General features: G+C 42.2%; 1 protein-coding gene across 3 annotated transcripts in view; it reads left to right on the top strand.

Moving 5' to 3' along the window:
* MYO1B (myosin IB) overlaps window positions 1-23,940 on the top strand; it is a 219,646-nt gene that overhangs the window by 147,959 nt on the left and 47,747 nt on the right. For all 3 annotated transcript variants that reach the window (XM_056533486.1, XM_056533484.1, XM_056533485.1), the window contains exons 14-16: window positions 17,426-17,530; window positions 20,963-21,025; window positions 21,934-22,134. In XM_056533486.1, the coding sequence (XP_056389461.1) occupies window positions 17,426-17,530; window positions 20,963-21,025; window positions 21,934-22,134 (369 nt within the window). The remainder of the gene's footprint in view (window positions 1-17,425; window positions 17,531-20,962; window positions 21,026-21,933; window positions 22,135-23,940) is intronic.

Raw genomic sequence — 23,940 nt, 5'->3', positions numbered from 1 at the left:
ATGTCACAGATTGTATAATCAGTTGGTTTTAGGTTATTATTTGGAGTTTTATCAATTAAATGAGCAATTGTTATAAATGTGCTATCAGCTGACAGCTATCTTTGCCTTTCACCCCATTTTTGTGTGGACTCCTGGCATCCTACCACGGATCAGCTGTTCAGCACCCTGAACTAAACAGTATACTTAAGTCCTTCACCGTACATTTTATATTGCTGGTGTCGAGTAATAGCAGCTAAACTCCCATTGAATAGAATGGGAGCTACTGCACTCACTGCAACTGATGTCTACCAATATGAAGAACGTGATCCGCGGGGGTGCATAGCAGGATGGCATAAGAGGCACATGTCGCTATTTGCTTCTTCCAGCCCACGAGCCCGGAAGAAGCATGTAGTGATGTGTGAAACAGCCAGCAGTTGCCTATGTGTGCTCCACATCATCCTGCTATCTCCCACTGGATCCGGTTCCTTTTATATTTGTAGACGTCTGTACTAACTCAAGCTCTTCATGATTACTAGTTTATTGGAGTTTTTGTCTTTATGTGGTGCAGCACCCTGTGAAAGTCCCCAAAGTCGAATGGACTAAGTAACCTTGCTGGTGTGTGTGGGCTTGGCGCATCGTCATGGCTGATAACAATTACCAAGTAGTGCCCTCCCCCTTCACTTTTCTATAGTAGATCAGATTGTACAATGAATAGCGCAGGGCTTCCCATTCACTGTATAGAGCGGGGTGCTAAACGGCTGATCAGCTCGTCGAACAACAATCAATGGTCTGTCCTGTGGAATAGGCCATCAATCACAAAGTCATAGAAAAAAAGTTTAATGTTCGGCTCGATCTAACATTCATGAGTAATGAATGGGAAGAGAGGAAGTAAGCTGCTGTCAGTCAGTTCTAAAGGCAAATAACCTCTCGGAAAACAAAAGCGTAAGGCAATTGAAATACAACATGCCTAACCAGACCCTCGCCTTAACATCATCAGCCTGGGGGGATGGAGGGGTGGATGACTTTTCACTAAAGTTTATGGGGACTTTAAAGTTATCAGCCCAACATTTAGCTGGCAGCTATTTGTCCTGATTCCACCCATACATATGAACATTTGGCATGACTGATCATTCCCATAGAGAGAGGAGAGGAAGCCACTGCCATAATCTTCTGGCATTGGCATATTGTTAGGAAAAACAAAACATAGAAATTCAACTTGCTCGATCCTTCTCTTCCCCAACATAATCTGTCAAGGGAGAGGTCGGTAGGCCGCCTATACAACTTAAACAGTTCTAACTAAATCAGCGGGATTGTCCATTTATTTTCTAATATGTATGGTGGCCCTAAAGGGGTTATCCAGTGGAAAGAGCCGAGATCCAATCCTCTTCCTGTAAAAAACAAACAAAAAAATCTTCTTCCCACAAGTGTAAGGTCAATTAGATAATTTACCTCTATTTGTAGGAGGGGGCTAGGGCCTTTTAAAATCCAGCCCTTACAGCTCACCTGGTCTCCATCATCTCTGATGTGAGCGACGCTCTTCTCAACTCAGGCAATGGTCTAAAATCAGGCTGTGTGTGAATGTGCTGGCTTCTCTGCAGGAGCTTAGGTAACGTATATCTTAGTGGTAAATATTCCTGATAAGTGTTTGCAGCTCAATTAGAAGTGTGAACGCTTTCTGAAACAATCAGTCTTCATTGGTCACTCTAAAGTTACACTACACAATGGTTAACTGAGTTTAGGCCATGTCGGCTCCTGCTGTTACACTGCACCTTGTGCATGTCAGAGCTGACACTCACCACTACCCATAGTCATGCATGTTGTCTTCTACCTGTTTGGACGAGTATTATCAGTTCATTATTCTCTCTGTGTCTGTCTCTCTCTCGCCCATCTCTCTCTCTCTCTCTCTCTCTCTCTCTCTCTCTCTCTCTCTCTATCTATCTATCTATCTATCTATATCTATATATATATATATATATATATATATATATATATATATATATATATATATATATATATATAATATGATTTTAACCACTTAAGGACCTAGGGCGTATGGATAAGCCTTGACGTCCTGGTACTTAAGGACCATGGGCGTATCCATATGCCCGTGGGAATATCAGTCCCCGCTGGGATGCCTTCTGATATCATTCAGCAGGCATCCCGCGCAAATGCCCAGGGGGGTCATCAGACCCCCTCATGTCGGCAATTGCGGCGGATCGTTGGTGAATTCACACCAACGATCTGGCGCGATTCGGGTCATACGAATCACGTGTGACCCGCTGACCCAAAGATACAAGGTGATCGGGGGTGTACAATACACCCCCTATCACCCACTGTATCTGTGGGGAGGTGGTGATTTCGTCACCCCCCCAGGAGCGCTGCTATTGGCTGGACGATGGTCCAGCCAATAGCAGCCAGCGGGGGAGGGGTTGACTGCATCTTCTCGCAGCCCTGCCCGTTAGCTGAGTTCAGTAAGTGGGCAGAGCTGCTCGAGGTTGCCAGGGACCCCCCCTGTGAAGATCGTAGCCCCCTCAGGACCGACAATCCCCCATAGAGCAGGGACAGAAAAACCCCCAGGGAAAGGTAGGAGAAAATAGTGTCAAAAAAGTTTAAAAAATAAAATAAAAAATTCCCCCCCCCCCCCTAATAGGTCCCCAAGGTTCTGACGGAGATTTTTAAGCTTGACCCGGGCCCTATTAGGGGTTCAGGCCGCTGCATTTGCCCCCCCCCCATTTTTTTTTTTGGCCGCAGCTTTTTACTTTTGTTCATATAGCAGTGTGTGATTTTTAATCACACACCGTTATATATAGTATACACCAAGCACACACACTACGTACATCCCCGCCACCCCCCCACACACACCCACTCCCCCCCGCCACTGCCCCCCCCCCCTGCCACCATAGTAAAAGGCGATGCTCGCCAGGCATTTTCGGTTGCGGAGGGATACGCTTTTTTTGCCTCCGACTCCGAATCTGTCAGTGAGGACGATGAATATCCAACATTCCTGTGTTCATCGCCCTCCTCATCATCTAGCAGTGATGATGAGCCCCCTGCACGGCGGCGGAGACGCCGCCAGGCGAGTCCACGCACCCCCCATGAAAGTGCCCCAGTGGCTGGCACTAGTGCGAGTGGAGATGTTGCTCGTACTAGGAGTCCGACCCCCCAGGAGATTTTACCGGAGCCCCCTTCCGGTGAACCTGTCTGGAGACCCCCAGCGGGTTATCAGCCACGGATTCCGGAGTTTGTTGGCGACTCCGGAATCCGGATTGACAAGGCTGGGTTCACTGAATTTGACTTTTTCAGTTATTTTTTCAGTGACAGCTTGGTCAATCACATGGTGGAGCAGACGAATCTGTACGCCAGGCAGTTCATCGCCCACCACCCTGATTCTTTTTTGGCCAGGTCCAATGAATGGTACGCAGTCAGTGTAGACGAAATGAGGACATTTTGGGGCCTCGTGCTGCACATGGGCCTTGTCAAAAAGCCAAGTGTCAGGCAGTACTGGAGCGGGGACGTCCTATACCAGACCCCGCTGTACAGTATGGCCATGGCACGGAAGCGGTTCGAGGCCATTCGGAAATGCCTGCATTATGCAGATAATGAGGCATGTCCACCCCGAAGTGATCCCACCTATGACTAGCTTTACAAAGTGAGGCTGGTCATCGATTACTTTGGGTCCAAATTTTTGGAGGCCTATGTACCTCTTAGGGAGCTCTCTGTAGATGAGTCTCTCATCAGTTTTAAGGGGAGACTAATCTTCCGCCAGTATATTCCCTCCAAGCGGGCGCGATATGGCGTGAAGCTTTATAAACTTTGTGAGAGTACCTCTGGGTACACTCTCAAGTTTAGGGTGTATGAGGGACGAGATTCCCGTATTGAACCCCCAGATTGTTCCCCCACTCTGGGTGTTAGCGGGAAAATCATTTGGTACCTTATGTACCCATTGCTGGATAAGGGTTACCACGTGTATGTGGACAACTTTTATACCAGCATCCCTCTCTTCACATCCCTTGCCGCCAGATTGATGTCCGCTTGTGGGACCGTGCGGAAGAATCAGAGATGTATCCTTCTAAATTTTGTTCACCTATGCCCAAAGGTGAGTCCCGTGCCCTTACCCATGAAAACCTGTTGCTGGTCAAGTATAAGGATAAGAGGGATGTCCTTATGCTGACCACTATTCATGGTAACGGCAGCTCACCTGTCCCTGTGCGAGGTACCACAACACCGGTCCTCAAGCCTGATTGTATTGTGGACTACAATCGGTATATGGGGGGAGTTGATCTTTCCGATCAAATCCTGAAGCCATATAACGCCATGCGGAAAACACGTGTATGGTACAAGAAAGTTGCGGTCTACTTGGTACAGGTTGCCATGTACAACTCTTTTGTACTGTACCAGAACGCTGGCAACACAGGAACATACCTTCAGTTCCAAGAAGAAGTCCTAAAGGTCCTGATCTTTGCTGACCGGGAAAGAGCAGGCTGGACTTCCCAAGGAACTGAAGAAATAGGTGCCAGGATCGTCCCAGGCCAACACTTTCCAGGTGAGGTCCACCACACTGGAAAGAAGGGACGATCCCAGAAAAAATGCAGAGTGTGTAACAGGAGGGGGATTTGGAAGGACACCACCACTCAATGTGACACTTGCCCTGATCATCCGGGCCTCTGCATTAAAAACTGCTTCAGGGAGTATCACACTTCCATGCAGTACTACATTTTACCTTTTTCATTTTAATTTTCCATAATTTGACCCCAATGTACCAAGTCCAGAGTACATTCCAAATTTTAACCCCATAAAACCACAAAATTGCCCCAAAAACTCTCATTAAAAAAAAAAAACTTAAAAACTGATAAGACCTCTGGGGATATTTTTTTTTCTCTGGGTCATGGGTCACTGAGTCACTATCATCGGGGACTTTTTATGTTGCCTCAAATGCGCAGCGCTCTCTCTCCACCTGAGCGGGGTGTGCATTTGAGGCAACAGGTTAGGGACGGCCACACACATCACATTCCTAGAATGATGATTCAGAGCATAGGATTTGGGGTGGGCATATTTTTTAGTTTTGGCTATGCTCTGGGTCATCATTCTGGGAACATAACCTGTTTTATCATTTTATGTCCCACTGTACCCCCTTGTTAGTAATTAGTGTACCCCATGTAATGCCCCTTGAGGGGGGGTCCCACTGTTCGGGCTCCATAGGCAGAAGCTCAAGGCCCCTGACTGCCCTCCTGTTCCTCCGTGACCAGTGTGCACCCGGAGATCAGTTTTACACATTTATAAATTTACGCAAATTTACAAATTGAATTTTTTTTGGTTTTTTGGCAGTAAATGCGACATGCCCCCCCCCCCCCATTTCAGCAAAATTAGCATATGTGACTCCTTCTCTTCTGAGCATTGTAGTGCGCCTGCAGTGCACTCGACATCCACCCATGGGGTATTTCCATACTCAGAAGAGATGGGGTTACAAATTTTGGGGGCATTTTCTCCTATTACCCCTTGTAAAAAAAGTAAAATTTGGGGGAAAAACTGCATTTTAGTAAAAAAATTCATTTACACATTCAACAAAAAGTCGTCAAACACCTGTGGGGTGTTAAGGCTCAGCAGACCCCTTGTTACGTGCCTTGAGGGGTGTAGTTTACAAAATAGTATGCCATGTGGTTTTTTTTTTTTTTGCTGCCCTGGCAACATAGGGGCTTCCTAAATGCAACATGCCCCTGAAAAACCATTTCAGAAAAATTTGCTTTGCAAAAGCCAAATGTGACTCCTTCTCTTCTGTGCATTGTAGTTCGCCCACAGAGCACTTGATGTCCTCACATGGGGTATTTCCATACTCGGAAGAGATGGGGTTACAAATTTTGGGGGGCATTTCTCCTATTACTCCTTGTAAAAATTTAAAATTTGGGGGAAAACTAGCGTTTTAGTGAAAAAAAATAAAATAATTTACACATCCAACTTTAACATAAAGTCGTCAAACACCTGTGGGGTGTTAAGGCTCACTGGACCCCTTGTTACATTCCTTGTGGGGTGTAGTTTCCAAAATAGTATGCCAGTATGCCATGTGTTTTTTTTTTTTTTTTTTGCTGTTCTGGCACCATAGGGGCTTCCTAAATGTGACATGCCCCCCAAAAACCATTACAGAAAAAATCACTATTCCAAAATCACACTGTCGCTCCTTCCCTTCGGAGCCCTCTACTGCGCCCGCCGAAAACTTTACATACACATATGAGGTATTTCCTTACTGAAGAGAAATTGGGTTACAAATTTTAAGAAACCTTGTAAAATGCCCCTTGTAAAATGCAAAAACTGGGTTTACAAGAACATGCCAGTGTAAAAAAATGAAGATTTTGAATTTTCTCCTTCAACTTGCTGCTATTCCTGTGAAACACCAAACCTTTTGAATTTCATTTTGAATACTTTGAGGGGTACAGTTTTTATAATGGTGTCATTTATGGGGTATTTCAAATAAGAAGGCCCCTCAAATCCACTTCAAAACCTAACTGGTCCCTGAAAAATCAGATTTTGAAAATGTTGCGCAAAATTGGAAAATTGCTGCTGAACTTTGAAGCCCTCTGATGTCTTCCAAAAGTAAAACATGTCAACTTTATGATGGAAACATGAAGTAGACATATTGTATATGTAAATCAATATATAATTTATTTGGAATATTCATTTTCCTTATAAGCAGAAAGCTTCAAAGTAAAAAAAAAAAAAAAATGCTACATTTTAAATTTTTTCATCAAATTTTGGAATTTTTCACCAAGAAATGATACAAGTATCGACAAAATTTTACCGCTAACATAAAGTAGAATATGTCACGAAAAAACAGTCTCTGAATCAGAATGAAAGGTAAAAGCATCCCCGAGTTATTAATGCTTGAAGTGACAGAGGTCAGATGTTAAAAAAATGGCCGGGTCCTTAAGGTATATTTGGGCTGGGTCCTTAAGGGGTTAATTACTGACATGAATGAGGGTTGGGCTCTAACTTGCTCCTGGAGGCTTCAGATATGAGTTATATAGAGCCTACAGGTAACTGGCATTGTTCTGGAGATGACTATAGCCTCTGCTGTTTCTTTTCTCTCCTGGGGAAAATCTCATTACACAGCTTTTAAATGGCACATCTGAACAAGGGTGACATCATGTAATGCACAGCTTTGCATTGAAATTTGAGATGCTCAGGATATGCTGAACAAAGGCATGATCTCCAGTTACTATTGCCAAAAGCATAAAGTTTTTGACCTTTTGTGATAAGACCAGATGCAACAGCCCTTGATCATTACGAGTTGATATATTAGAGAAATATGACCCTTCATTACTTGCCATACTGTATTCTAGTAGGGTTTAGTGTTAAGGTTAATGCAAATGCTGGTCAGTTGGAACTTTACTGTATTATGAAAGTAATAAAGAATACATTCTACAACGGCTGACAATCTGAATATAGAAAAGACAATAAGTAATAAGGCTGATCAAAAGTCTAGGGAGAAAACTATATGAAAATTGAAATTTTTAGTCTATGCATACAGGATAAACTAAAGAAATTTATAGTTCTTTTATATATAGAGAAAATCACCAGCACATCAGTTGATTTGATACCTGTAGCATTCACAAATCTGTGGTTATGGGAACACCATATTCTTCTAGGCATCTGCCGTCAAAAATAAATAAAAATACAAGTCAAATAGGAAATATACAAAACATACTAAAATACAAAAATGAGCGATACATAAATAATGTTTAATGTCACCCTAGATTAGTATTGTTGGAGAGGTCTGGTGGTCGTGTACTCCTTCTACAGAATTTTTTTACATGTTTGAGTTTAGTCTCTTTGAATTATTGACTTACTAATTATCTATCAGCTGCAGAATGTTTATGGCCTTACCTGACTGTAAATTACAAAAAAAATCGCCTAATTCTTCACACAAAAAAACACACAAAAACAAAACGAAAATACATTCCTGGAGGTCTAGAGAGGAGCAAGAGGAATGTGCAGCCAATACAGTTTTGAAGTAGAATAAATCTAAAAGTATCCAATGGTAGTAAAAGATAAGTTCAGTAAATGATTTGAGAAGATATTATTGGTCAGAGACTTGATTAAGAAGTAAGAGTAGATCCTACCCTGTTCGAGAAACTTTGCTTAGCACAGCCTGGACCCACCCATATGGTATTCTTAGTATACTCCATGCTTCGTACTAGAGATGAGCGAACTTACAGTAAATTCGATTCGTCACGAACTTCTCGGCTCGGCAGTTGATGACTTAAATTAGTTCAGCTTTCAGGTGCTTCGGTGGGCTGGAAAAGGTGGATACAGTCCTAGGAAAGAGTCTCCTAGGACTGTATCCACCTTTTCCAGCCCACTGGAGCACCTGAAAGCTGAACTAATTTATGCAGGATAAGTCATCAACTGCCGAGCCGAGAAGTTCGTGACGAATCGAATTTACTGTAAGTTCGCTCATCTTTACTTCGTACCCGTGACTCTCGTTCCCTACTGTCTTACCAATGGAACTGGGTGAGGGAATTGGATTACACCCCCAGCACTGCTGAATGGGACACCTCATACTTGTTATGCCATAAAGCCTCTAGTGCAGTTGCCCTTCAGGAGACTAATTATAAATTGCTCTCTCGGTGGTATAGGGTTCCAGCCTTACTTCACCGTTTTTATCCCTCGGTCCCGGAGGTATGCTGGAGGTGTGGACAAACCAGGGGAACCCTCACGCACATTTGGCACTCCTGCCCGCTTTTAGCTTCATACTGGTCCTCGGTTCCCGCTCTTATCTCGGAAATTACGGGTACGCAGTTAGATGATACACCCCAGATGCTGCTCCTCTCGATGCTGCCCGTGTCCCCAGACACCCTGCGGAACGGTCTCACAGGTGTTTTACTAGCAGCAACCAGACGAGTCATCCCTAGACGCTGGAAAACCACCGCCCCCCCCCCACGACTACTGATTGGCTTCGTGAAGTCCTACACATTCAAGGGTTGGAGGAATGTCTGGCGGATTTGAATGCCTCCACCGACCGATATGTCCTGCGCTGGCGCCACTGGCTGGATTTTGCGGCCTCACCCCGCTTCCTCCAATATGGCCTCACCTGAACCCTCTCCTTTTCCTCCAGCTCACCTGTCCTGCCCCGCTCCACCCACTCTAACCTCACCTCCCTCCCTACCCCCCCCCCCCTACCGATAGCACTGGTTACCTCATTACTTGCCTAATATGTTCGGATTCACTGGACTAATGTTGCTACTCGGATGAGTATTGGTTCCCCCTTAATGGTACAATTTTGCCCCTGCTGTGCCTTGCTTGCTAGGTTTATTTTACATGTACACATCATGAAACTTGTATGTGCTACTATTCTTTTTTTGTTTAATAAAGTTTATCGTTGAAATAAAAAAAAAAAAAAAAAAAAAAGTAAGAGTAACATCCATCATCCATCCATACAAAATGTAGTTATCTACAGACAACATTTAGCGTTTGGTCATTGTTCCTTTGGCTAATTAAAAGACCAAGAAAGATAATAAAGCGAAATGAACAGATAAAAAAGGAGAAAAGGAGTATGCAGGGGAGAGGGAGATATCTTTAGTCCACAGTATGCTGAAAGATACTTTTAAAGTGTACCAGTCAGATCCAACAAAAAACATGTTTTTTAATATATCACTCAGTACCTAATCCTGACCATGTACATCTCATTTTTGTGTCTAGCACCTTTATTTTATTACACTTTTAATTTAGCTCACTAGTCTGAATTCCTTTTAAAGGGAGGGGGCGTGGCCTCATTGTGCAGGTCTCCGCCCCCTCCCTCAGTATGCTGTCTGCTCATATCTCCCCTAGCATTAGCAAAACTACAACTCACATCTTGTCCTCACTGACAGTAGTGGGACACAAGGTGACAGTGGGAGGATTTTTCCTCCAGCTGTGAGCCCTGCGCTCACAGCTGTCAATCAAGGAAGTGTGTCCATGACGTAGGTGATGATGCATGGACACAGCAGGACAAGTATGTGTCCAAGCAGGCAGGCAGGGGGCGTCCAATTGTTTGACTGTCTTTTTCAGTATGAAATATTGAACATTTTCTAATGAAAGCAATTGTAAAACCTTTTAGTTTTGCATGCTTTACAACATATCAAAAGTTTTTGTATCCAACAGTGCCTATTTAAGTATTAAATATAGAAGAATTGTTTAAGATATTTGACATTGTATGTAGAGATAAAGTATGTTGGGATAATCATTTTTTCTTTTGAATAGGCTACCTTATTCAGATATTGCCCTTTCCTATGTGTCATAATAGTGCTTATTGAAATACAGTGTTGTATCTGATTACCATATGATTTCTTAAGGGGTTTTCACATCACATTTTGGACATACTGGTGTATGTCGGAATACATTAAAAATGGTATTCCAATCTATGTATCACGGTGTGACCAGCTGTAGTCTACTGTTGGTTGCATTTGATCTGCTTTATGCTGGTATACATTTTATTTGAGGCTTAGAAAAGTGTAGTACTATATTGTTTTCTTCCTCAAATAAGGAGTGCAATGCTCCATTTATGAAAACTTACATATTGGAAGGGGTTTCCCCTAAAAATGACATGTGGTCAGACCAAAAAAATTAGATTTTTAGATCATTTTTTTAGCCTTGTTTTATCTTATTCCACAAATGTTTTTTACTTTAAGGCTACACCCCCTAAATCCCAAGAGATGTTGATTCTACTGTCTGTTACATCTTACAATGACCATAAAAGACAAATAAATGTCTTGTTACATAAATTTTCTGAAAAGTTGCATAAGTTATTTATCAGTTTTTCTTTGGTCTGACAGTATATTCTGTGGTTTCTCACTTTTTTTTTACTCACAGAATTCAGTAAGTATTTGTCATGTTGCAGTGAGCATTTCTTTGCATGCTTTGTGTCAACTAAATCGCTTTGTGTGTGATAAGATGAAGTGTTTGGGCTTTACTGTGCTTAATATGGCCATTTATATCCCAATATAACTTCTGTTTGCTGATGTTTGAAGTATTTATGCTAAATATTTTCCAGGCCTGTGTGTTCTATACATAGTTTTGTTTTGCTGTGAGTTAATCGTGCCATATAACAGAGTGTTCTATTTTTGGATATGCAATTGCTTGTATTTCAGGCATCTCTACAGATTCTTTAAATGAGGCTATGGATATTTTTGCAATATGGAAGAATATTCACATGTATGTTCAGTTTACTTATGCTTTTGGTGGCTTCGAGCTTAACACAGTAGTATCTAGACTGATTGAAAAATTCAGGACTTCTGACTCTTTAAAAAAATAAAAATAAAAAAAAACTGTGCCCAGTTTAAGACTGTACTTTGTGGGGCAATAACAGCAATGGTGATCAGGGATTACTGTATTTTCTTAAGTAACCTATCTTATGTGGACATCAGCTTCCAGGAAGCACATATATACATCTCATACAAGAGAAGCTAGATGAAATATGGGTAGTCCAAGAAATTGTTAAATCTATGGAACACTTGGTTTGCTTGGAACTCTTGATAAGTCTTATTTTCGGGCCTGGATGAAAGGTAAGATTGGTAGTGGGGTCTTTCATCCCACTTCTTGGGCCACACCACAAACTTGTCACTGGCCTTAAAGGGGTATTTCAGGAAAAAACTTTTTTTTTTTTTTTTTTATATATCAACTGGCTCCAGAAAGTTAAAGAGATTTGTAAATTACTTCTATTAAAAAATCTTAATCCTTTCAATAATTGTCAGCTGCTGAAGTTGAGTTGTTGTTTTCTGTCTGGCAACAGTGCTCTCTGCTGACATCTCTGCTTGTCTCTGGAACTGCACAGAGTAGAAGAGGTTTGCTATGGGGATTTGCTTCTAAACTGGGCGGTTCCCGAGACACGTGTCATCAGAGGGCACTTAGACAGAAAAGAACAACTCAACTTCAGAAGCTCATAAGTACTAAAAGGATTAAGATTTTTTAATGGAAGTCATTTACAAATCTGTTTAACTTTCTGGAGCCAGTTGAGATATATATATATATATATATATATATATATATATATATATATATATATATAATTTTTTTCCTGGATAACCCCTTTAAAGTCCTCTGGACTTCCGGTTCTGGCGGAGGGTATGCAGGGAGTGTGAGGACGGAGCTCCCGCACACCCTGGCACATTTACGAGTGTAACAGCCCTCCTGGGCGACAGACCGGCACTCCGCTCCTGCCCAGCAGTGCCTGCACCTCCGCAACCATGAACCGGTATGTGGTCTGCAGCAATCCGGGGCAGGAGGCTCCGGTTCCAGCTTCACAAGTCACAGTCCCCCTAAGCTCCGCCCCAAACATGGCGCCAGAATGCCACAAGGAGAATAGCAGCCAGCTCCTCTTTAGTGCTGAGGAGGCTTCATCAGTTATACCATACAGCCTGCCCCCACATAAGCAGGCTGCTACTTTGAATGACTCCTGGCTTGTGGCTCTGGCCTCCAAGATGGTGCAGCTCATCCTCCCTGACATCCAAGCTGCTGTGGCAAGCACAATGAAGGCAACTCTATTACAGCTGCAGACTGAGGTGAATAGCCATAAATGGACACTTGGATGAAGCGTAAAAACGGATTGTGTCCCTGGAAGATGAGCATATCGGTTTGGCAACCCTCTTGTGAAGAGCAGAGACAGACCTGGTCTATGTGAGCGGAAAGTTGGAGGACTTAGAAAACCACTCCCAATGCAACCTGCGCATTGTGGGGGGGATCGAGTCAGTACTGCATTCTGAATTACAGCGGCTCTGTGAGCGTAATCTCCCCAAAGCTTTGGGTCTGTCGCACCTCTGTCGGGTGGAAAGAGCGCACAAGTAATTTTTAAGCTCTTGGATTACAATGACAAAATGGAGTTGCTTTGTGTGTTCCGTAAACGCACTTCCCCCGCTAGAGTTCCTCAATAGACGTCTCCTGTTGTTTGAAGATTTCTCGGTGGTTTTCAAGGTGTGTTCTGAACTGTGTTCAAGGTATGTTCTGAACGGAACAAGGCTAAACGGCGCTTCCAGTTGCTGTATCCTGCCATGCTGAAAGTTTATCATTTGGATGGGACTTCCACTTCTTATTCATCTGCGGCTCAAGTTGAGGCTGCCATGGCGTCCTTATTCAGCAAAACAGTTTTTTTTTTTTTTTGTTTGTTTTTTTACTTACTTGGCAGATGTAGTGTAGGGTTACCCATTACAGATAAAGGTGCTGAGTGGGGACCTGTACACTGTTCTTGATCCCTTACTTGACCGTAAGCATTCCGCCTCTTCTCCTGTCTCGATAACCTCGAGTGATTGAGTTCTCCCTTTGTTTCTGACATCCTCTGGGCTTAAGGATGCCTTCCGCCTTTTCCAACCAGGTGGGCGTGAGTACTCCGATTTCTCCAATGTACTTCACTCTTGGTCCCATATCCATTATTTACTTGTTAGCATACCTCTTGGTAGCACATACACTCCATAGACATCAAAGACATGGTAATATTTGATCACTCTCCCGTTCTGCTAGAACTCCTGCCATCGTCTCCTAGGGGCACTGATATACTTTGGAGGCTTCCTACCTATTTGACCAAAGATGAATCCTTTTTGGATCTCCTTAGATGATAATGGCAGGAATATGTCTGATAATGCAGTTCACGCTACCTCACCTGCCCTTTACTGGGACACTGCTAAGGCAGTTTTGAGGGGCAAACTTATTTCTCATTGTGCCACACTAAAACGGAAAACGTTAGGCTATAAGTCTGCTAGTGCAGACCTGTCGACAACGTATTCACATTTTGTAGGTGATCCCTCCCTAGCAAACAAAACTAAATTTCAGGAAGCGCATGCAGGATTTGATCTGTTGTTGAATAGGAGGGAACGTATCTGTAGATCAGCGTATGAAACGGATGTATTAAAGCAGGGGAACAAGGCAGGCACATTACTGGCAAAGTTTGTGAGGGGATCTCACTCCTCAGCTCATTTTCTAGCCCTGAGGGATGGGGCGGGTGCTATTAAGAGACCCTCATATAGTTAATAAACTTCTATACTTCTCTCTATTTTCCCTCCACGGTTGATGTTGAAGAGGGGAGGCGATTTTTAGATGCATTGTGAGGAGGAAGTGCGCATGAATGGTAAGGCTCTGGGGCCAGATGGCTACCCAGGACACGTCTATAAACCTTTGGTAGACCACATTGCTCCTGTCCTCACCAATTACTTTAACAGTGTCCTCCGCTCAGGTTCCATAGATGCTATGGCCAAGTTGGCTTATATCAAAGCCCTCCCAAAACAGGGAAAAGAACCGACCGACCCTGGCTCTTACCGGCCTATCTCACTGATCAATCAGGATATCAAACTCCTGACCAAGATTTTAGCGGATAGGCTGGCGGAGTTTCTAATTTCATTGATCAGTGATCATCAGGTAGGTTTTGTTAAAGCAAAATCAGCAGTAACTAACATTAGGAAGGTGTTAGCGGTGCTAGATAGTTCTCTGCATCAACCTCAGCCAGACACTCACCCGACCCTGCTTTCCCTCGACTCTGAGAAGGCCTTTGATAATGTTCATTGGGACTGGCTGAGGATGGTGCTTGAGAAATTTGGGATAAGTGGACGCTTTTCCTTTATTCTTATCGTGCCCAGACAAAGATCTTTCAGCTAGGGTAGTAATGCCGGGGATCTTGTCAGCTCCCTTTTTTCTTCATAATGGCACTAGGCAAGGGTGCCCACTCTCGCCCCTTATGTTTGATCTGGCCATTGAGCAATTGGTGCAACATCTGCTGACTATGGAGCTGTACTCGGGGGTGAGAGTGGGTTCGACTGAAGTAAAAATATTGTTAATATCGGTATTACAGACTACTTTCTTTTATATCTTAGTCACCCTACTAGGGACATTCCTCGGGTCCTGGATTTTCTTTCTTATTTTGGGGGCTTGTCAGGCTTTAAAATATGTCAAAATGCGAGCTCTTGGTCATTGGGTTTGGTGCCTCAGCGGAGGCTGGGAACCTACGGGTCGCAGTTGGGTCCTCTCACATCCACTACTTAGGCATCAAGATTGGGAAAGCACCTGATTCACTCTATTCCTTTAATTACCCTCCCCTCATAAATAAAATAATTTCTGAATTGCAAATGGAAGAATCTTCTGTTAACTCTCATGAGACGTTGTCATCTCCTGAAGGTGAAGGCTTTTGGCCTCCCTTTTCTCCTCTCCAAGAGGATGCCCTGAATTCCCGCAGGGGGGGGGGGGATCCTCCTCTTGGCTGTCTCTCTGGAAGGACTGAGGTATATTAGTGGTTGGGGACCTTTATGAATAAGGAGGATCGTTGGTGGTACACTCCTGCTGAGAGATTATCTAAGTTTGCTCTCCCTAGCTCATATATGATGTTTGCCAATCAAGCCTATACATTCTGTAATAGCAGGCTTCATAATCTCACACTTGAATCACAATCTGATGACCTAATCGGTATGGGATGTAGACGCTCTTCAATCTAGTTACTCTATCAAGCCTGTCGTAGCAGGTTTCTAAAAGTGGACCCTTAAAAACGTATTCTGTACGTGTGAGAGGTGGACGGGCGATGAGGAATTGACCGAGGTCGTCCTCTCCGGATGGACGGGGGTATGTAAATGTGTAATAAATGAGAGATGGAATGAAACTTATTTTTAAATGGCTCATGCTGCACTATTTGGATTCAACATTCCCTCCGGATTTTCCAGACAGAATTACCAGTTGCCCTAAGTGCCAAACACCCTTAACAAATGTATATCATGGTGTCTGGCCGTGCACACATTCTAGATCCTACTGGGATTTAGTTGCAGGTTATATTTATAACCATTGGAGAGTGAGAGTCCCGATTACACCAGTGGCTCTTTCACCAGTTGCGTCCCCAGGAGGGGGAGGATGGGGAGGGAAGGAATCCTTGTTCATGTAGCCTTGTTGGTGGCTTTACGCTGCCTCTTTGCTACTTGGCTCTCAGACACTACACTGGATTTGTCCATGCTGATTGCTCAAATGAAGGTTTTCTCTGGGGTAGATATGCTAGATGCAGAGAGTCACAAACTGACTGGCACCAAAAAGTTCTTCCAGAAATGGAAATCATTCATAGTGACGCATTTTAATGTGCAGGAGATAGATGACAGTCCGCCCCTTCCGGTACACGAAATGGTATAATATGGAGGCTCTCAAGGGCTCTTTGGGTCACCTCAGCTTGCCCTGACCCTTTTCTCTTTGGACGCATGTGATTGGCTCTGTCCCGCACATTTTTGTTCGTATTTGGGATACCCCCAGGATCTTTTATATTCCTTCCTTTACTCAGGGATGTGTGAGTCGTCTCTCACTGGCTACCTATACCGCATACTATATTACTGGGCCGTTCAGCCTGTTCGGCACCCTTGATTGTGGTGTTGGAAGGCTTTGTGGATTCTCATTTATGTTATGCTGTTTTTTTGCACTGTATGTATATTTGATTGTGATTTTTGGCCGTACTCTGGTGGGGCAATTAAATTGGTGTAGGGCAATTAAATGCTAGCAGCACGCAAACTTTATACATTTCATGGAGTGAGTGACCTTAAAGTGAGTTATGTCTTTTTAAGGTCACTCACTCCATGAAATGTATAAAGTTGGCGTGCTGCTAGCATTTATTTGCCCTACACGTGTGTTATACTCTAGAAAGTTAAATACATTTGTAAATTACGTCTTTTAAAATAAATCTTAATCCTTATCAGCTGCTGTATAAGACAGAGGAAGTTGAGTTGTTCTTTTCTGTCTGACCACCGTGCTCTCTGCTGACACCTCTGTCCATGTCAGGAACTGTACTGAGCAGGAGAGGTTTGCTATAGGGATTTGCTCTTACTGTGGACAGTTCCTGATACACACAGAGGTGTCAGCAGAGAGCACTGTGGTCAGACTGAAAAGGAACAACTCAACTTCCTCTGTAGTATACAGCAGCTGATATGTACTGGAAGGATTAAGATTTTTTTTATAGAAGTAATTTACAGATCTATTTAACTTTCTGGAGCCAGTTGATATAAAAAAAAATTCCCACCGGAATACCCCTTTAAAACTAGCTGAATGTTGGTCTGCGCTGGGAGGCTGTGTGAGGAACTTGATCTGAAGTCCTGACATTCTCCTGAGACATTCTCAGGAGACATTGGCCTCTCCTGAGACAATGCAATTTGTGTGAGGTAACACATTTGAAGTTTGTTTTGTTGGGTGGCTGAAAGTAAATAATTTGTATAGTGAGGGTAAGATAACGCATAGTTAGTGTTTAGAGAAGGTTTTATTTTACTTTTGTGCTAGTGAAAATACCGATGTATATTTTGTGTTGGACAATAAAGAGCAGGAGAAGCCCTGCATGTGAACTGTCTCTGATTATGCTGTTTGCCCATCTCTTCAGAGCGAAGCTTCCACAACATGCAATGAAATATTATTGCTCTCAGCTTCATGTTGATATTGTCTTATGTGCTATGGTTTTGTATGATAAACTTTCATTACTTATTTACAGGAGAACAGTTTTGAGCAGTTTATTATCAACTACTGCAACGAAAAGCTGCAACAGATCTTCATTGAATTGACCCTTAAGGAGGAACAGGAAGAATATATACGCGAGGTAATATTATATAGGAAATATATTTTATGCACGTAGCACTACACTTATAGGACTAGATAACTACCATAGCTGCACATTTTAGCTTGGCTACAACCCAGAGAAATACATAGAGATGCCTCAAGGTGTACGACTGAATGGGGCATCTCAACTTGTGCTACAGCGTCACAGATCAAATCTGTAGGGAGGGTGCCCTGCCCAGATTGTAGGTTTGTGTAACCTTAGCCTCGAGGGAAGCAATACATACACAAACAAAAGAGGGAAAAGCAATATCATTCAGATCAGGAGACTTGTTTGTGTGGGTTTCTATTTTAATGTGATATTTATAACCTATTGTTATATTTTAGTTTCGACACATAGATGCTCATATAAGGATATGTATATTTTGCATAGTTGTATAGCAAAAGTGTTATGCAGTATTTTAAATAATTGAAATTCCCAATGGAATGGATAAGCTGTTCCTTGTATCGATGGTGTCACATTGTCAGTTATATGGTCTGTGTTTTGCATGGAAGAATTCTTAGCAATTATTCATTTATAATCTATAGGATGAGAGCTATGTCTTTGAATAACTTTGCTTAAGCAAATTAAATTTGCATTGCTGAGTCAGGGTTCTGCATAAACTAACACAGGGCTTGATAAACTTGTTAAGAGTCTAGGAGCCAGCAAAAAAAGTTGGGAGCCAGTCGATGATCAGTCATTAGTGCCCCCCTCATCTCTCCCTGTGTCAGTCATTACTGTCCCCTCCTTTTCCTCCCCTGTGTTTCAGTTTTTACTGTCCCGGCATCTCCCTCCTGAGCATCGGTTATTAATGTCCTCTCCCTCCCACCACTGTAACATAGTTATAAGTGGCCCCTCATTTTTTTTAAACTGTTTTATTGATGTTCGCCTCCGTTCCCACATTGTTCCCTCATTCTGCCTCGAGTGCTTTGCATTGGATGTCATTAATCACCGCTCTGGTGTTCAGCATTGGATATCTTCAATCAGCGCTCTGGTGTTAGGCAGCAGATGTCTTCAGTTGGCTCTCTGGTGTCACGTGACTGCTGCAGCCATGACATCTGCTGCTCCTGTAACACAGGAGTGCTGATAGCATACAGAATGGGGGATCAGTACAGGAATAAAAGCAGGGGTAAGAAAAACTTTTTTAAAGGATTGACACTTTTGAAAAGGGCTGAGAAAAACCTAGGCGCCTTCACAAAATTCTTAGTCACCATGGAGACCTGGCGCCTGGGATTTGTCAACCCTGAACTAACAGGCACAAAGTATATCTTGATGGTCTACGGAATGTCTGCTCTAAAGCTTGCCAGAAACATAATATAGCTACCGGACGAAGGCTCTTTTGGCTAACAGATATTTCCCCCTTGGCCGAGCATGCATGTGCTTTAAATGGGTAGCTCTGGCAGCAGCTTATTTCCCCAAGAGTAAAAGAATCAGGAAGTTCAGATCCAACATGTGGTTGACCAAGCTTTTGAGTTCTGCAAAAACACTGTACATGCTCATATGTGTGGAATTTGTGGGGTATATAGTGTTGAACTGATTGTTATTCACAGATCTTACATTTTAGTCTTTCATAAGATGTAAATATTAACACAAAAGAGTACCCAAACTAGCAAAACCAGAATTGCCCAAACTTTCCATATTATTTTGATATTTGGAAGAGGGGAGCACAACACACCTTATACCCGGTTCATGATGAATGTTCTAAGCAGTGTAGGGCAGTATTGTTCTTTATTGTTGTTTTGGATCGTCTCCTGGCTTTGGCAGAAAGTCACACCTGTAGCGTTTGGTGTTTTGTTTTACCTTCCCAGCACTTACACTAAACTTCTTTAATTCAGCTTCAATGAAATCTAGTTGTCAGATTTTCTTGATTATCATTTAATTATACAAAAGTACAAATTGATATTTTATTCTCTTCTAAGGAAGACTCTCAGGAGAATAGCAGAAAATATAAGAGGGGTGTTTGATTTGTAATGTGAAGAATTGGGAAACATAGCTCTAAATTTACATTCCCCAACTATCAGAACATAAACAGTAAAGACACAAGGGACAACAATGTTTATACTAAACTTATAGTAAACTCCACTCGGATTTTTCGGTCTCAATATCATTGAGAGGACATCAATAACTAGAAAGTTTACTAAGGAAATTTTTGGGTAGCAGCTGTGTCAGCTCAAGAATCGGCAATATCTCCAGGACTTACAGGGTGACCTGTAAGTCCTGGAGAGATCTGTCGTTAGGGAATCCTTGTAGTTCAGACTGAATATGGCTGAGCTGCAATAGCCTTGTTAGGCCCAGAGTTGCCATGGTAAACCAATCACATTGCAGGGTGCTAGTGGACTGACAGAGGGAGGTGTCTCCCTCTCTAACCAACTAGATGCTGTGATCACTAGCTCCAGTCCTGGCCATTATAGTGAGCACCTGGTTACAGCTGGCTCCTGGTCCAATTGTTACCAATCGTTCTTGAGCGGTACAGCACATGCAGGTGTGACATATGTTTTAAAGCTTTTCAGGAAGGGGTAAAGAGGTTGTATGAAGGGGTAAACCTCGCTGCCACCTTTCATAAATGGAGCTGCACCTGTTGACTGTGTTTAGTATTGTACCTTTGCCCCATCTGAATAACAGTAAACACCAATACCACACATAGACCATGAGCAACATAAAGCATGTTTTTCTCATGTCATACAAGTGGCTTCAGATCGGACTAAATGCTAATATCCAAAATGGAATAGGGTCTGCCATCTGTGTATTTAAAGGGTTACTGTCATTAAAAAACACTTATGACATGTTGCCCACATGTCAAAAGTCTTGATCGCATTAGGTGACTCGGGGAAGCAAACAGTTACCCTTTAAAATGGGAGTTTCCAGGCTATAATTTTAGTCTGGTCGTATTTAATTCCACACAGCCATATCATTTCAGGATTTTTTTTTATCAGCTTGTTTCTTCATAATGTATTGTGTACATTTTTTTTTCATTTGTTAAGGATCAGATTAAGACTGAAGCCCAGAGCAAAGACTACAGGCAATATACACATAGCATCACTGACCTTAATGCTCACCGCCTTTGCTTTTGGCTCTTTTCCGTATAAGTGCATGGGAATTTGACTAAGATCAGGAATGGAATGGAGACCAAGTCTGGAAGTAGTTCAAGGGCACCCAATTTGGTCAAGCAGTTGATGAAAGGATACAGCTTTCTGAGCCTATTAGACATTAACTAATGCAGTGTAAACTGGGTGTGCAGCACATTGCTTCGTGGTGTGTTAGATAACCACTACAACAACCAAGTGGTGAGAAAGTTAGTAACCGGAGATTTATTTAGCAGTTCAGTGAATGGGACTGCATAAGAATGCCCCTAGAGACTTGAAATCAGATATTTGACCCGCAATTCATTTCCTGTCTCTGAGTATAACAGTTTGGTTTTTGTTTTCTTTTTTAAAGGGAATTGAGTGGACACACATTGAATACTTCAACAATGCAATTATATGTGATCTCATTGAGAATGTAAGTATACATTGTAGAAGATTGTCAATTTCTATAGGGGCTGATTCACATGTCACTTACAGAAGTCAAATTCTTCAAATTTTCAAAAATGACTTGCAGTGGTCAGAGATTTATAATTTGCGACTGTTGGGAAAAAAAGTCGCACGCCATCAAAAAAAGCCATACATTTACTCCAGCTCAACCCTGGCTTACAGATTTTACTTACATGTGACAAAATCTCAAAATAGAAAACAAAATGGAGGAAAAATGCTGATTTGCTTACATGTGACAAATTTATTAAGGCCGTGTGACTTGTTAATAAATTTGTTGCATGTAAGCAAAACATTAAGCAAAATAAACCCACTAAAAAAAAAACCTACGTAACCAAGCTTTTATAAATGTCCCCCTATAAGTTTAAAAAAAATTTATTCCAAAAAGCACTCCCCACAAGCCCTCATTAACCATTTTATTAATATTAAACAAAACAAAAAGGCTGGTCATCGAAGCCCACCGAATCCGAAGTAGACCTCTGCATACACTGATATGAAATGAGAAGGGAAAAAAACACAAAAAATGGGTGGTATATTTAGGGGGGGGGGGGGGGAAAGTGGTAAAAATTTTTATAAACACATATACTTTTATTTTTTAATTATTTTTTACTTGTGTTCTAAATTGGTACTCCAACGTGATTTTTATGATTTTTTGCTTGTGTGAGCCAAATTTATCAACCCCCTGTGATAGTATGATAAATATGCCACACATATAATAAAAATAAAAATGACTACAGAACTCGCTTACAATATAAACAATAAATGTCCCCCTATTTTTTTTATATAAACTTCCCAGGGACCACACAACTTTGTATTTTTTATTTTGAGGTTGACGTAAGTGTCATTTACGCAATGTATATTTTCTTAATAAACTTTTAGAACCAGAATGGAATCCTGGCCATGTTGGATGAAGAATGCCTGCGGCCCGGCACAGTTACTGATGAGACCTTCTTGGAGAAGCTGAATCAGATTTGTGCCACTCATCAGCATTTTGAGAGTCGAATGAGCAAATGTTCTCGTTTTCTGAATGACACTTCCCTACCACACAGCTGCTTCAGGATTCAACATTATGCTGGCAAGGTATCTTGGAGAAGTTACCAACATTGTTTTAAAATATTTAAAGAGCTTTGATATGCAGGGCAGCTTGCGATTACCTATAAATGTCACCATTTGTCAAGACATTGAAAATAAACCTGCTGGGTAATTGGGGGGGGGGGGGGGGGTGCGCAGGGCTATAAATACATTTACCATATCAGCTATGAGATTTCCTGGCACATATCCGAAAAAGGCACCAGAAAAGAGTCGGATATCATCACGCCTATGAGGTACAGGCATTTTCATGAAAGAGGTAATGGCTAATGCCTAACAGACTGCCATGTTAACTGTCCCATAGAAGTTGCATGGTTTGTCGCTATAGTAGGGACTGATGAAAAAAACAGGTAGACTAATACAGTCATGGCTGTAAATATTGGCACCCCTGAAATTTCTCAAGAAAATGAAGTATTTCTCACAGAAAAGGATTGCAGTAACACATGTTTTGCTATACACATGTTTATTACGCCTCTCAACCAGAATGTTGGACCACTCTTCCTTTGCAAACTGCTCCAGGTCTCATATTGGAAGGGCGCCTTTTCCCAACAGCAATTTTAAGATCTCTCCACAGATGTCCAGATTTAGATCTGGACTCATTGCTGCCATTTCAGAACTCTCCAGCGCTTTGTTGCCATCCATTTCTGGGTGCTTTTTGATGTACGTTTGGGGTCATTTGTCCTGCTGGTCTTGGATTTTGGACGCAAAGCCAGCTTTGTGACACTGGGCTGTACAGTGCGACCCAAAATCCATTGGTAATCCTCAGATTTCATGATGCCTTGCACACATTCAAGGCACCCAGTGCCAGAGGCAGCAAAACATCATTGAACCTCCACCATATTTCACTGTAGGTACTGTGTTCTTTTCTTTGTAGGCCTCATTCCGTTTTTGGTAAGCAGTAGAATGATGCGCTTTACCAAAAAGCTCGATCTTGGTCTTGTCTGTCCACAAGACGTTTTCCCAGAAAGATTTTGGCTTACTCAAGTTTATTTTGGCAAAATGTAGTCTTGCTTTTTTATGTCTCTGTGTCAGCAGTGGGGTCTTCCTGGGTCTCCTGTCATAGCGTTTTATTTCATTTAAATGTCGACGGATAGTTGGCACTGACACTGATGCTCCCTGAGCTTGCAGGACAGCTTGAATATCTTTGGAACTTGTTTGGGGCTGCTTATTCACCATCCGGACTCTCCTGCGTTGACAACCTTTCATCAATTTTTCTCTTCCGTCCACGCCCAGGGAGATTAGCTACAGTGCCATGGGTTGCAAACTTCTTGATAATGTTGCGCACTGTAGATAAAGGCAAATCTAGGTCTCTGGAGATGGACTTGTAACCTGGAGATTGTTGATATTTTTCCACAATTTTGCTTCTCAAGTCCTCAGACAGTTCTCTTCTCCTCTTTCTGTTGTCCATGCTTAGTGTGACACACACTCAGACACACAATGCAAAGACTAAGCGAACATTTTGAAAGGGTGCCAATAAATTTATCCAGCCCATTTTTGAAGTTTGGTGTGATATTGTGTCCAATTAGCTTTTTGGTTTAGTAACAATACACACAAAGGGAATAAACATGTGTGAAGCAAAAACATGTGTTACTGCAATCCTTTTTGTGTGAGAAATACTTAATGTTCTTGAAAAATTTCAGGGGTGCCAACATGTACAGCCATGACTGTACATATGCTATAGCTAGAACTACAATCTCATTAAGATGACCTTAAAAGGAATATAAACTAAAATCAGTACAAGTGAATGGAAAGGGCAAGTGTGATGTACAGCTAGCTGTGTAGCACAACTGTTAACAA

Source organism: Hyla sarda, chromosome 8, assembly GCF_029499605.1.
Source record: "Hyla sarda isolate aHylSar1 chromosome 8, aHylSar1.hap1, whole genome shotgun sequence".
Classification (NCBI taxonomy): Eukaryota; Metazoa; Chordata; class Amphibia; order Anura; family Hylidae; genus Hyla; species Hyla sarda.
The sequence above is the reverse complement of the archived record's forward strand: the minus strand, read 5'-3'. Positions and strand labels throughout refer to the sequence as shown.